The sequence below is a fragment of the Mobula hypostoma genome, chromosome X1 (assembly GCF_963921235.1).
Source record: "Mobula hypostoma chromosome X1, sMobHyp1.1, whole genome shotgun sequence".
NCBI lineage: Eukaryota > Metazoa > Chordata > Chondrichthyes > Myliobatiformes > Myliobatidae > Mobula > Mobula hypostoma.
Window position 1 is genome coordinate 8,228,717 of NC_086128.1, and position 14,352 is coordinate 8,243,068.

The 14,352-nt window shown below is 37.6% G+C and overlaps 1 protein-coding gene across 6 annotated transcripts in view; it reads left to right on the plus strand.

Moving 5' to 3' along the window:
- The window catches only part of LOC134340122 (protein TANC2-like), an 828,834-nt gene that overhangs the window by 786,933 nt on the left and 27,549 nt on the right, over positions 1-14,352 (plus strand). For all 6 annotated transcript variants that reach the window (XM_063036995.1, XM_063036994.1, XM_063036997.1 and 3 more), the window contains one exon: positions 4,790-4,922. In XM_063036995.1, coding sequence (XP_062893065.1) covers positions 4,790-4,922 — 133 coding nt within the window. The remainder of the gene's footprint in view (positions 1-4,789; positions 4,923-14,352) is intronic.

The window sequence follows — 14,352 nt, forward strand, 5'->3', positions numbered from 1 at the left end:
AGCCATTCTGACTTTGGCTTATTCTATCATTATTCTATCCGAAACCTCATGCTCAGTAATGGGTTCCAACATTCTCCCAACTGAGGTCAGGCTAACTGGCCAATAATTTCTTTTCTTCTTCCTCCTTTCCTCCCTTCTTAAAGAGTGGAGTAATTTGCCAGTCCTCCAGAGCTATTCCAGAATCTAGTCCATCTGGTCCAGGTGACTTATCTACTTTCAGACCTTTCAGCTTTCCAAGCACCATCTCCTTAGTAAAGCAACTACACTCACTTCTGACCCCTGACACTCTCGAATTTCTGGCATCTACAGTGTCTTCTACAGTAAAGACTGACGCAAAATGCATATTAAGTTCATCCGTCATTTCTTTGTTCCCCACTACTGTCTCTCCAGCATAATTTTCCAGTGGTCCGATATCCACTCTCGCCTCTTTTTTACTCTTTATACAGTACTGTACAAAAGTCTTCGGCACCCTAGATTTTTTATGCGGTTTCAGAAGGTATGGCCTCCACAGATCCCTGATCTCAACATCTTCGAGGCTGTGTGGGATTACCTGGAGAGACAGAAGCAAGCGAGACAGCCAAAGTCTGTAGAAGAACTGTGGCAAGTTCTCCAAGATGCTTGGAACGCCCTACCAGTTGATTTTCTTGTAAAACTGCACAACAGTGTACTTGAGAGAATTGATGCAGTTTTAAAGACAAAGGGTGGTCAACCAAATATTGATTTGATTTAGTTTTTTCACTATGTATTGCTTTTTATAGTAATTTTTTTGATCTTTAGAAATTTTTCTTTTTTTTTTACATGTGCCTTAGACCTTTGCACAGTACTGTATATCTGAAAAAAGCTTTTGGTATCCTCTTTTATATTCTTGGCTAGATTATCTTCATATTTCATTTTTTCTCTCCTTATTGATTTTTTAGTTGGTTTGTGAAAGGTTCTCAATCCTCTAACTTCTTACCAATTTTTACTACGTTAATATGCTCACTCTTTTGCTTTTATGCTGTCTTTTATTTCCCTTGTCAGCTGTGGTAGCATCATCCTCCCTTTAGAATACTACTTCATCTTTGGGATGTATCTATCCTCTGCATTCTGAATTGCTCCCAGAAATTCCCGCCGTTGCTGTTCTGCCGTCATCATTGTTATTGTCCCCTTCCAAACAACTCTGGCCAGCTCCTTTCTCATATCTTTGTAATTCCCTTTACTCCACAGTAATACGGTTATATCTGACTTCAGCCTCTCCCTCTCAGACTGCAAGGTGAATTCTCTCATATTATGATCACTGCCTCCTTGGAGTTTCTTTGCCTTAAGCCCCCTAATACAATCTGGTTCATTACACAACATCCAATTCAGAATAGCCTTTTCCTGAGTGGGCTCAACCACAAGCTGCTCTAAAAAGCAATGTCTTAGGCATTCTACAAATTCCCTCTCTTGGGATCCAGCAACAACCTGATTTTTGCAATCTACCTGCATACTTAAATTCTCATGCCTATTATAACATTGTCCTTTTTGCATGCCTTTTCTACCTCCTGTGTAATTTGTAGCCCACATCCTGGCTACTTTTCGGAGGCCTGTATATAACTCCCATTGGGGTCTTCTTATTCGTGCAGTTTCTTAACTCTACCCACAAGAATTCTTCATCTTCTGATCCTATGTCAGCTTTTTCTAAGGACTTGATTTTATTTTTTACTAATGGAGCCACCCCACCCACTCTCCCGACCTTTCTGTCCTTTCAATACAATGGGTATCCTTGGATGTTAAGCTCCCAACTATCAGCTGTGACTCAGTGATGCTCACAACATCATACCTGCTGATCTCTAACTGCACTTACAAGATCAACTACCTTATTCCATATACTGCTTATATTCAAATATAACACCTTCAGTCCTATATTCATCACCCTTTTTGATTTTGCCTCCATATTTACATTTCAACTCATCCCACTGACTGCAAATTTGCCCAGTCATCTGCCTGTCCTTCCTCACTATCTCACCACACCCTGCATCCACTTATATACCAACTGCCCCATCCTCAGCCCTATCACTCTTGTTCCCACCCCCCCCAAGTTAGTTTAAACCCTCCTTAACAGTACTACCAAACCTGCCTGCAAGGATATTGGTCCTTTTTGTATAGATCTTACTTTCCCTGTAAGAGATCCCAATGATCCAGAAATCTGAAGCCCTGCCCCCTGCACTATTCCTCAGCCATGCATTCATCTGCAAGTCATCCTATTCTTACCCTCACTGGTATGTGACACAAGCAGTAATCTAGAGATTACTATCCTAGAGGTCCTGCTTATCAGCTTTCTATCTAACTCCCTAATATTCTTTCTTGAGGACCTCCTCCCTTTTCCTCCCACCTGTGCAGTTGGGAGCAATATGTACCACGACTTCCAGCTGCTCACCTTTCCATTTTAGAATGCCATGAACCCGATTCGAAGTGTCCCTGACCCTGGCACCTGGGAGGCAACATACCATCTGACTACTTTTTCACGTCCACAGGATCTCCTTTCTGTTCCTCTAACTACGGAATCCCCTATCACTACTACATTCCTCTTCTCTCCCTTTCCCTTCTGAGCCACAGAGCCAGACTCAGTGCCAGAGACCCAGTCGCTGTGGCTTTCCCCTGGTAGGATGTCACCCCAACGGTATCCAAAGCGGTATACTTATTGAGGGGAATGGCCACAGGAGTACTCAGCACTGGCTGCCTATTCCTTTTCCCTCTCCTGACAGTCATCCAGGTTCCAGCTTCCTGCAGCTTAGGGGTGACTACCTCCCTGTAGCTCCTATCTATTACTTCTTCAGTTTCCCGTATGAGCTGAAGGTCAGTGAGCTGCAGCTCCAGTTCTTTAACACGGTCTCTAAGGAGCTGCAGCTGGATATACTTTGTGCAGATGTTGTTATCAGGGAGACTGGAGGTCTTCCAGAGTTCCCACAGCTCACCCAAAGAAGATACATTAACCCTAGACCCATTGTCACAGTACTAGCTATAGACAAAGGAGGAGAAAAAAAACCTTACTTAGAGCCTCTGCCTGTTCTCACCCAAGCCTTTTGAGCCAAGCTTGACGACTTAAACACCATCCACTCCCACAATGGCTGCTCTGCTTACACCTCGCTTCTTTTTATTGGACCTTGCTGTTTGCCTAAGAAGTCATTATGATTGTAGCCCGCCGAAAATTTCTGAAAGACCCCGAGCTCTTTTTAAACGTAGCTCTGCCTCAGCCAAACAAGTGACTGCTCGCAATGATTGCTGTCCGCCGAAAAGTCCCGGAAGGCCCTGAGCTCTTTTTAAACATTGCGCCGCCTCAGCCAAACAAACGATTGCTTGCGATGATTGCAGCCTGCCAAAAAGTCCCGAAAAGCCCCAAGCACCTTTTAAATCTCGCGCCGCCTCAGCTAAACATCGACTGCTCGCGATTATTGCAGCCCGCCAAAAACTCCCAAAAGGCCCTGAGGTCTTTTGAAACCTCGCGCCGCCTCAGCTAAACAAGTGACTGCTCGCAATGATTGCTGCCCGCCAAAAAGTCCCAAAAGGCCCCAAGCTCTTTTCAATCCTCGGGTCACCTCAGCCAGACAAGTGAATGCTTGCGATGATTGCAGCCTGCCAATAAGTCCCAAAGGCCCTGAGCTCTTTTTAAACCTCGCGCCGCCTCAGCCAAACAAGTGACTGCTCGCAATGATTGCAGCCTGCCAAAAAGTCTTGAAAGGGCCATGAGCTCTTTTTGAATCTCGCGCCATCTCAGCCAAACAAGTGATTGCTCGCGATGATTTCAAGCTGATCTGCTATATACTTCAACAGTCATTATAGTACAATGTCAATAACCATTTTCAATATACCATCCCCACTGTGAATTCCAAGAGAGAAAGTGGGGAGATGTCTATAGTCTGAGGATCAAGGCGCTGGTTAGGAATGGGAGAGGAATTATCTGTCAGGAGTATCAGAAGTAAAGAGGAAGTCTTCAGAATGCTTTGGAGCCTTGTTGAAAAGTCCACAAGAAGTTATGACCTGGAAGGAGGTGATCTGCAGGGAAGGTCGGTGCATTGATCCGGTCCATTGGGAATGGCGTGCTCATCTTGAATCAGATGAATGGGTGGAGATGTGTTTTTCAATTGTTGATGACTTGAGGCTTGACTCTTGATAGTCAGAAATGATGGTGAAATAAAATCTTCGGATGATGAAGGCATTGGGTCCTCAGGGGATTCAGTTATTGAGGAAGTTGTGATCTTCAGAGGATAAGTGTCTCGTTCCTGGCAAAGAGGATGGGAGCAGTAGAGAGAATAATGGATAGGATTCTGTGTGGAGAGAGGCCCATAAAGGATAAAAAGCATAGGACTTGTCATAGGGTCCTAATCCAGTGTTTCTGAATTAAAACCTACCTCTCAGGGAGAGCCCAACGCTGGTCACTGCTTGGACAATTGGTTTACTTCCCCAACAATGCTCCAAAGAACTGTAACATTATGTCAGTACTCTCTGGCAAGAAAACTGCATTCAATTCTCATAAGTGAAATTAGTCTAGGAAGTGATGGCCGAATTTCCAGACTAATTGAAAGTCACCTGGAAATGGTCATAATCACACTTCACTCCAGATAAAGTCAGTTTTCAAACAAGAAACACAGTTACGTAGTAACTGATGCAATTTCTTGGCAATTCTCCATTTTGCCCAGACCAAACTGTTGTCTATCAAACTACGTTTCTGCCATTCTTGATTAAGATGATCAATCATAGATCTAATATAAATTATGGTCACGAAGATATTTAATCCCTTGATGTATGTATGTCTTAAACTTGGTGACAGGTGCAGTACCTTGTGGACCATGGAGCAATGATTGAGCATGTGGACTACAGCGGTATGAGACCTTTGGACAGAGCAGTGGGGTGCCGCAATGCAGCAGTGGTGGTCACCCTTCTGAAGAAAGGAGCCAAGATAGGTAGGCCTTTTAGAGACAGTCCGTCCTCCCTGCAGTGAGTGCCAGTAGACTGTTTGGAGTAGATATGCTTTTCATTAAAGCAAAAGGCTAGGTTTGGCATTCTCCTTTGAAGTACAAAGTGAATTTGTGTTCACTTTTGTATGAGAGTGACTGATTATATTTAAATATCATATATCCAAACACCACCAATGTACTATTCATGGATTGCTTTGCTATGTTGAGAACATAAATATGGAAATGATGTATTTAGCCTTTGCTGTCAGATTTGCAGTAACCCATGAGAGTAATATCTTCCACACTAAATTAAGATTTGATTTCATGCAGTTTACCACAGCATACAGTGCATTGACCTTAAAGTCACTGTATTCAGCACTGCTCACCGTGAAAGTAGTTGGATGTAATATTCCAGATGGTTCTGAAGAGGATTATATTTGTGAATTTAAAGCTAGGAAGTTGGATTAAACTTGAAATGTATAGCAAGTAATCTGACACATAGATGAATATAATTGGGATTATTGGATCAATAAATCTGTGTAGAAAACATGAGCCTATAAAAGCTATTCATGAATTATGACAGTTGGGTCCAATGAACCTCTGCTATTCAGAAATACTGCATATCTCTACTGGAAGATGAAAAGTGATGGATACATGTCCACTAGTCACAGAGCTTTCATTTTCCAGTTTTTAAGTAACTCCTTTGAAATATCCTCAAATATTTGCTCCCATCTATTCACCACCCTTGGTCATCAAATAAAAATCCTTCACAGAGCTGCATGAAAGTATCTCAGTAAGAATCTTAGTGCAATGAAGTTCCATACATGTTATCATTAGGAAAGGGTGACTGAAGTTACCAGTGAGGCTAAGCGAATGGACACTCAAAATGTAGGGTGGCAGCGAATGTTTAATCTGGATGAGAATTTAGAATATGTAATGCAAATTCACCATATCCAAGGGAGACTTTGTTTTACTGTTGCATTTTGATGGAAACAATATAAACACCACCTGGCTCTAAGAATGGGAGAAATTGGTAGACTCAGAAAGTGACAGTTCATGAATTGCTGAAACCATTAGAAATTACATTCTCAAAACTTTAGATCATTTAATATCTATATTTAGTATTGTCTAATCAGATGAAAACTAAAAAGGATGTTGATTTTTTATGTTGTTAGAGTTTCAATCTGAAGAGAATATATTTAACTTTAAAACATTTTGCTGTATTTATCACCTATAATAAGTGAAACTTAACAAGAAATCTGACACAGAAACATTGATTTGGAATGACTCTAGTTTTTTAATATCCAAAATAAATATATTACTTCACTGTGAATTTGAATTTATCATTAGTTTGAAGAAAGTTAAGGAAGCACCATTCTTCAAATGATAATACAGTGGATTCTGGTTAATTGGGACACATCAGGACCTGTACATTTTGGCCCAATTAAGTAGCTGCACCAATTAGCTAAAGTTTCATGGAAATATTTAAAAGGTATAAGAAAGACAGACTACCTTTTAACTGAGTAACAATTTATGTATTTAAATGAAATGCAGAACAAATTAGAACACTACCAATACTTTTACAGTACTATAAAACTGTGTTCATTCTGTGTTAGTTATCGATGGAGGAATTCATCTGCTGTGTTCTTTTGATTGACTGTAAGTAAACAAAATCAGCGCAAACACTTAGTGCAGATATCGGACTGCCTTCAAACAATGCTTTAGACATTTGCACCCTCCAAATCTTCATTTTCGTTGTAACATTCAAGGTATCTTCAAGTTATTCCTAACTTGTTGAAATAGTAAAATTGTTTCATTTTCACTCCTGGCTGTTTCTGGCATCTCCAAACCCGAATCCTTGAAACTGTGATATGTAAAACATTTCAGAATTGTCTTACTGATTATTTCTCACAAAATTTCAGTGACAAAAATCACTGCTTTTAGAACACACACACACAACTAACGCTATGTAAAACTGTTCACTCTGACCGTCGTGTAGTGTCTAATGGCAACATGACATGCATGTGACTGACGCTAGTTAGAAACTGTTTGGCAACAGTCTCCTGTCCCAATTAAGCAGCATAGTGTCCCAAATAAACAAAGGGAATCCCAGTTATTTTCTTGATTAGTTTCTGTTCTTTAAAAGTTGTCCCAAATCAAAGGCTGTCCTGATTAACCAGAATTCACTGTACTTCCCAGATTGCTTCACCTTTGTTCGCTAGCTTAAGCTCATATCACAATAACGTTGGTCTGTGCTTTGGCCTTTTTCAAACACTGTGCTACTATTCCAGAGCAAGAGTGTCCACGCTTCATGTGTTCACTGGCATGCTTGCATTGCAGTGTCAAGGGGCAAGCATGAACTTTAAATTCAATAGTAACATTGCCAGCAATTTGCATTTATCCATGTTCCCATTAATTTATTGTTGCCAACAGATGTTTATTTGGATGGAAGGTATATTTGCAACGTGGTAACAGTATGTGGCATTACCCTTTCCCAGCCCCGGGGTTCACAAAATTTAGAAAAAACAAATGACAAGGCAACAAAGAAATATATTCTGAAATAGAAGTGAATCCTTGTGTTTTTGAGGGCTGGTGACCCAAATGTGGGGTTTTCTGCATGTGGCCTGGACATCTCTATTTGATCTTATGAACTCCTTCAGTATAATCTCAGCTGATACTTTGCACTGTGCTGTAAATGTGGGTGGAAATCAGCTACTTCCTCTGAATGCTTGATCCTCAAGATCATCAGATATCTGTCCCTCTGCCATCAGCTTTCTGTATGTTTATGTATTTGTGACTCATTAACTCAATATCTCTGATGCTGTATACTAATAAAAACATTTTCTGCAATGATGGCACTGTTTTTCTTGCAGTATCTAACATGGTGTTTTGCAAAGTAGGATAGCAATTGCCAGGAATGTGTCAGTATTTGCAGGAAACTACTATGGCAAAATATCGTGCATAACAACTGCTACAGATGGCTCCATCTAAAAACGCTACATTGCAACATTGACTCTGCTTCAGACCGTAATACATTGTATATGCAGCGCTTTGGATCATAAGTTCAAGATTAGGATGCAAATAATGAAAGCTTGATAGAATCTTGTCAATACAGGGAATGCTTTTAGAATTAAATTATGCTTGTAGCACATTCCTCAAACATAAACTTCAACAAATTTTGCGAGAGAACACAGATTTAACCCTTCTAGATGCTACAAATATTTCATATTTTTGATGTTTTAAGTTGCAAAAACTCATTCTTCCACATAATCCGATGTGGGCTGCTGAACTTTTCCTGTTTCCAAAGCCTTACGGTCAATATGAAGTGATGATTTAAGCTGTACAGATGATTAAAAAGAAAATTACATGTTTCCGTTGTCTTATTTAAACTTCAATAAAATTGAAATGACATGAGCTACACAAAATGCATTAGAACAAGCTCAGAAAAAGGAGACTAGCCAATCCATTTTTTATAGTATCCTTACACTATAAAATCTAACTCTCCTTAAATGGCTATAGAAAGTTTGCCTTCAGCACTTCATCTGAAGGTCCATTCCAGATATAAATCATTTTCTGTATGAAGAAGCGCTCTCAAATGTCTATCCTGCCTATATTTCCTCATCTTGCAAGTGTGGTTTAACTTGAAACAATGTCTAGAGTAAATCTTTTCGATATCTCATTATGTCTTGCTCAGCTCTACAAAATCCCCAACATGTCACTTTTCTTCCCCACAGACGAGAGCATCATGTTTTCCAAATCACTCATATTTTGACCCTACTTGGGAAAAACTTATTGAAAGTCATGCAGAATCATCATTCTTAATGGTGTATGGAAGTGCAAACTGTCTCGGAAAGTGGAAGTCTGAGGTATAACTTCCATTTCAGCCATTTCAGCTTTTCAAGAAAGTATAGTTAAATTACAGTTCTGACAAGTATTTATGTTTAGTCTTTCAACACTGATACTGCATCTTTATATTTTCCAACTGCTGATAATGATACACAGTTGTTCCACATGAAAGTCATTCGATCTAACTTATGAAGCTGAATGTATGTCCTAGGCAGCCTTTCCACAATGGGTTGCTTGAATCTGAATCCAAGAAATTTTGTACACTTAAACAAAATTATGTATTTTCTTCAGCATAAAGGTATTTCTTAAAGCTTATTCTTCACAAATTTTGCTCCCAGTTACTATGTAAGAAGACAGAAACCTCACTAAATTTAGCCTGGATTTAACACTGAGGTGATTTCAGATAAAGCAGCAGGTCTTATCTCTTCTGTTGCTGTCCATACTGATGTTCAGGGTTATTTTTTGATAGTACATTCAGGATGCTTTATCGAAGCTGATTTACAATTAATGAATCAACGTTTTGTTTTTTTCTTTTAGTAATGACTTGACGTGTTCAATTGAAATCTCCAAAACTGATTTTGCCAACTGTTAACCTTAGAGTTCCCACTGCTTTCCATCTTCTTTTCCTGGGTATAATAAGACCATAAGACATAGGATTGGAATTAGGCCATTCAGCCCATTGAGTCTGCTTCACTATTCCATCATGGTTGATCCTCTTCATGTCCACTCTATCTAGGCCTTTCAATATTTGATAGGTTTCAATAAGATATTCCCTCATTCTTCTGAACTCCAGCAAGTACTGGCTCAGAGCCATCAAAGCTCCTCACGCATTAACCCTTTCATTCCTGGAATCATCCTTGTGAACCTCCTTTGGACCCTCTCCAATGCCAGCAAATGTTTTCTTAGATAAGGGACCTAAACTTGCTTGCAATACTCCAAGTGTGGTTGGACCAATATCTTATCAAGCCTCAACATTACACCCTTGTTTTTATAATCTAGTCCTCTTGAAATGAATGCTAACATTGCATTTGCCTTCCCTTCTACTGACTCAGTCTGCAAGTTAACCATTAGGGAATCCTGCACAAGGACTCCCAAGTCCCTTTGCACCTCTGATTTCTGAATTTGTTCCCCATTTAGAAAATAGTCTATGCTTTTATTCCTTCTACCAAAGTGCACTTCCCTGCACTATATTCCATCTACCATTCCTTTGCCCATTCTTCCAATCTGTTTAAGTCCTCCTTCAGACTCCCTGCTTTCTCAACACTACCTGCCCCTCCACTTATCTTTGTATCATCTGCAAACTTGGCCACAAAACCATAAATTCCATTAATAATTGTGCAGTTGCACTTGTGGAATAGTACACCTGCCCCTTATTTATCAAACAATGAAAATTGCAATCATATCAACAACATATTTACTTCTCTGGTGTATGTCCCTACATAGGATTTGAGCATATTTATAGTACATCTCATCAGTATAGCTTAATCTACAGATCTACAATGAACATAGCACTGGCTGACCTTATTGGGGACTTCACTTTTGAACTTTTATCTTAAAGTAATTATGCCTTTCATAAAATATAGTTCCTCTATTATTCTGACTTTTTATCTTAATAGGTCTTTTCAATAGAAATATATAACTTACAGATAAACGCCATTCAATCCATCGGGTATTCAGTGGAGCTAACCTCTCTCATTCTCTTAGACCTTTTCTTCTGTCATCAAATGCTTATCCATTTCCTTTTTGAATTATTAGTCCTCCTTCAATAATCATTTGTAATGAAGTATTTCTGTTTTAATAATCTTCTTAATGAAAAAACCTTTGAAATGTATTCTTGAATCTTCTCACAAAAATGCAATTTTCCAACAGGAGATGCAATCTCTAAAATTATTGGTATTTTAAAAAGGTTAAAAAAAGTTTTTTTTAACTAGAATATCCTTTTTGTTTGTATATTCTAGGGAATCCTTGTAAACTGACTTTGTATGGCTAATGATTTTCCTTCTGCTTTTTAACCACTAAAATAGCAACTTAATGTGGAATATGTGTTCTAGGCACCATGATGTTCTTGCTTTATATTTGATGACTATTTTCAAAATCCTGTTTGTTATTTCATGGGGCTTTTTCCTCAACTGTATTCCCAAATATACATTGGAGTTTCCAAAAGAAACCGGAATAAGTGTTCATATTTCATTTGTTAGATGCTGCCATGCAAATTAATTTGCCTTTAAACCAGCTATAAAATAATATACTTCTGAACAACATCAATAAACATTTTAAGATGAAACTAAGCAAAAGTACTTTTTCCAATATATGATATACTTGCCCTTTGTTATAAGTACTATGCTAAAGAAACATTATTGCTTTTCTAAAGATATTTTAAATTTAAGATTGTTTGCCTTCTATGATAAAGTCTTGCCACTCTGAATTCTATGCTATGCAGGAAGGTGCTCATCTGACAACTAATAAGCCTTCAGTGACCACTTTGATGAGGTGTACTTGCTGTCCTGGTTGTTTTTCACACTCAGATGCCTTAGATAGTATTCCAGGATAGGAGATCTGCATTATATTCTAAAAAGAAGCTAATTGCAGGCAAGTGATTGGATCACTTCTAGAAAGTAGAGTGAATAACATAGTATCAATTGCATAATTTATAAAATAGGAAATTATAATATTATTCTTTATGAATACCAATTGCAGAGCAGAACTTTCCAACATAGTTATTTTTGTTTGGAAATAATGAAGTGCACTGGTTTTTTTGTTTGGATAAGAATTATGCCAGCTATGTTTGTCTTGCATTGGCCTCTTCTAACAGAACAAAAAGAGTAAAATACAGTTTTTAATTTTTGCTTTAAAACAAACATACTTATGTCATGTAGAGCCAAACTTGCTTTGAAAATCTTTTGTCCTTCATTTGTGATCATTTTAATTCACCTTTTTTAATGTTGCACTGATCTTATTTGATAAAATACCCATTGCTGATGCATGAAGTTTTCCACTCAATTTATTAATTATCTTATTTAAAATAACGATACAGCCACAGCATTTGAAGAATAAATGTTTTCAAAAGCTCCACGGTGCACCATTGAAAATAAGCATGATATTTACAAACTATGTTTTGGTTCTTCGGCAGCTATATAATTTACACACATGCAAATAATAAGGTATCCCTCCTCATTAGCTCTTTGATTCTTTCAAGTCAATTAACAAAATTAGTCAAAAGGTAGTGTTTACAGACTTTAGACAGGATATGACTGAATGTGTCATAATCAAATAGTTTCTACATACATGAAAATACAATATTACAGTTAACGGATGGAGGTTTGATTCTACATTATGGTGATTTTCAGATCTCGTCTGTTCTGCTCTGAATGACGTTATAATGACAGAAGGCATACAAGTTCAGTGTGTGTAATAGAATGCTTATTTTATGTGAAATATCCATGAATATTTATCTGAAATTCCTCTACCTGGTTGATTACAGTCATGGATCAAAATGATATGTAGCACTTGGGCTAAGTATCTTACGTATGTGTGAGATTAAACTTTGTATTTGATTAATGGCAGAAAAATAATTCACCGCAAGTCTCTGTCACTGAATTCTAATGTGTCTTATCGATTCAGCAACTCAGCGTTTCAAACTATTTTCCAGATTTATGTGAAACAAGTATATTTCTTTACAAGCTTCATCAAACTTAGTGCACATTTAACCAGTATTGTAAAAGCAGATTTTTGACAGTGCTTTTATGGTTCACAAATAATATTTAATAAGCAGCAACCTGTTTCATTTTTGTTCTTATAAACAAATGGTTGGTATCAAACATTAATTAACTTCATTTTATTTCTAACTGGATGAAGATGCGTCAATATGTTTTTCATTCAGGCTATTAGAAAAGAATCACAGTTGTGTTTGTGAAAGTCTCCCTGAAAATGAATGCAGGATTTTTGCTCTTTTTACAGCTGAATATTTTGTAGTGTCACCACAGAACAAGCTCTGGATGTCACTCTCATTAATAATGATGATGCAATCTCAGAAAGATTTTAATAACCACGATCATCAACTTTACCATACAAAGCAACAAAACCTTGGCGTTTCATCCAAATATGTTGAAGAAGCAGATTAACTTAATATGGTTAAACTTAATTATACGTTATGAAAGGTTTCATGTCACATTATTATTTTACTGTTAGTGTATGCAGCTGAATCCATTTTTCCATAATATTGATGATGTTTTATTGATGTTGGAATTTGATAAAAGCAAAGACAATTGTTCTTTCTTTGTGTTAATTGCATAAGGATATTTAGAAACTCTGTAAATTGACAGATATTAAACATTTCCATCCTAGGAGATAATTTTAATTAAACTGGATTAGACCACCAGGAGATTGAAACGAGAACATGGATATATTTCTTGAAGTTAACAAAAATAGCTTGTGTTGTTCCAATTATCTTTTATCTTCAACAATGACATTATGAAGTCTTTCTACACTGAAAACCACTGAGAGTCCTTTCCCTCGGTTTTTAGGCTTGAAGAAATTATTTAGAAATGAATATTTTTGATTTATGAATTCTGTCACTTGTCTGCTTGTTTGTTCTTTGGTAGGAATGGGCATACAGATGGGAAAAATATATTTTTGCTTGTGTTATTGATGTTAAATAATGGAATCCTACTATTGATCACAATAGGTTTGAACTGGTTATCCATCTAACTATCAAGCTGTTAAACTATAGCCATGGTTTCTTTTATCTACTCATCTCTTTTATTTCTGTGTGTTCTTGTGTACTTACTAATATTATATCCCAAGGAGATAAATCTGATCTCACTGCCATTCTGTAACATTTTCAAATCCAAAATGATTTTGATAGATATTTATTGTAAAATGGTTCAGTTGTACAACCCAAAAATAGAAGTGGATGTGGGATCAGAGAAAGGCAATAGCATTGCTGCTTGTTCGAAATTTGTGTGGGGACCTCCAATCTCAATCACTCAGGTTATAACACCAAATTTTTGGATGTGAACAATTAGTACACTGATTTCTGTTATCATGTACTTCTTTACCTGTATTTGTACAGATACGTTAAAAAGCTAAGATCTGCATTTAAAATATACAGTACATATACAGTGGATTTCTGTTAATTGGGACACACCGGGACCTGTACATTTTGGCCCAATTAAATAGCTGCACCAATTAGCCAAAGTTTCATGGGAGTAGCTAAAAAAGTATAAAAAGGACAAACTGGGTAACAAATTATGTATTTAAAAGAAATACAGAACAAAGTAGAACACTGCCAATACTACTCCAGTACTATAAAACTGTATTAATTCTTAATAGTTATCAACAGAGGAATTCATTTTTGTCATGCTCTTTTGACTGTCAATGAATAAAATCAGTACAGGCACCCAGTGCAGATAATAGACTGCCTTCAAACAATGCTGTTGACGATTGCTTCCTCCAAACCTTCACTTTCATTCAAGATGATTGTCGATACCTTCAAATTCTTCGTAATTTCTAACTTGTTGAAGTGGTGAAATCATTTCATTCTCACCTGTAGTCATTTCTGGCATCTCCAAGCCTGAATGCTTCAAACCGC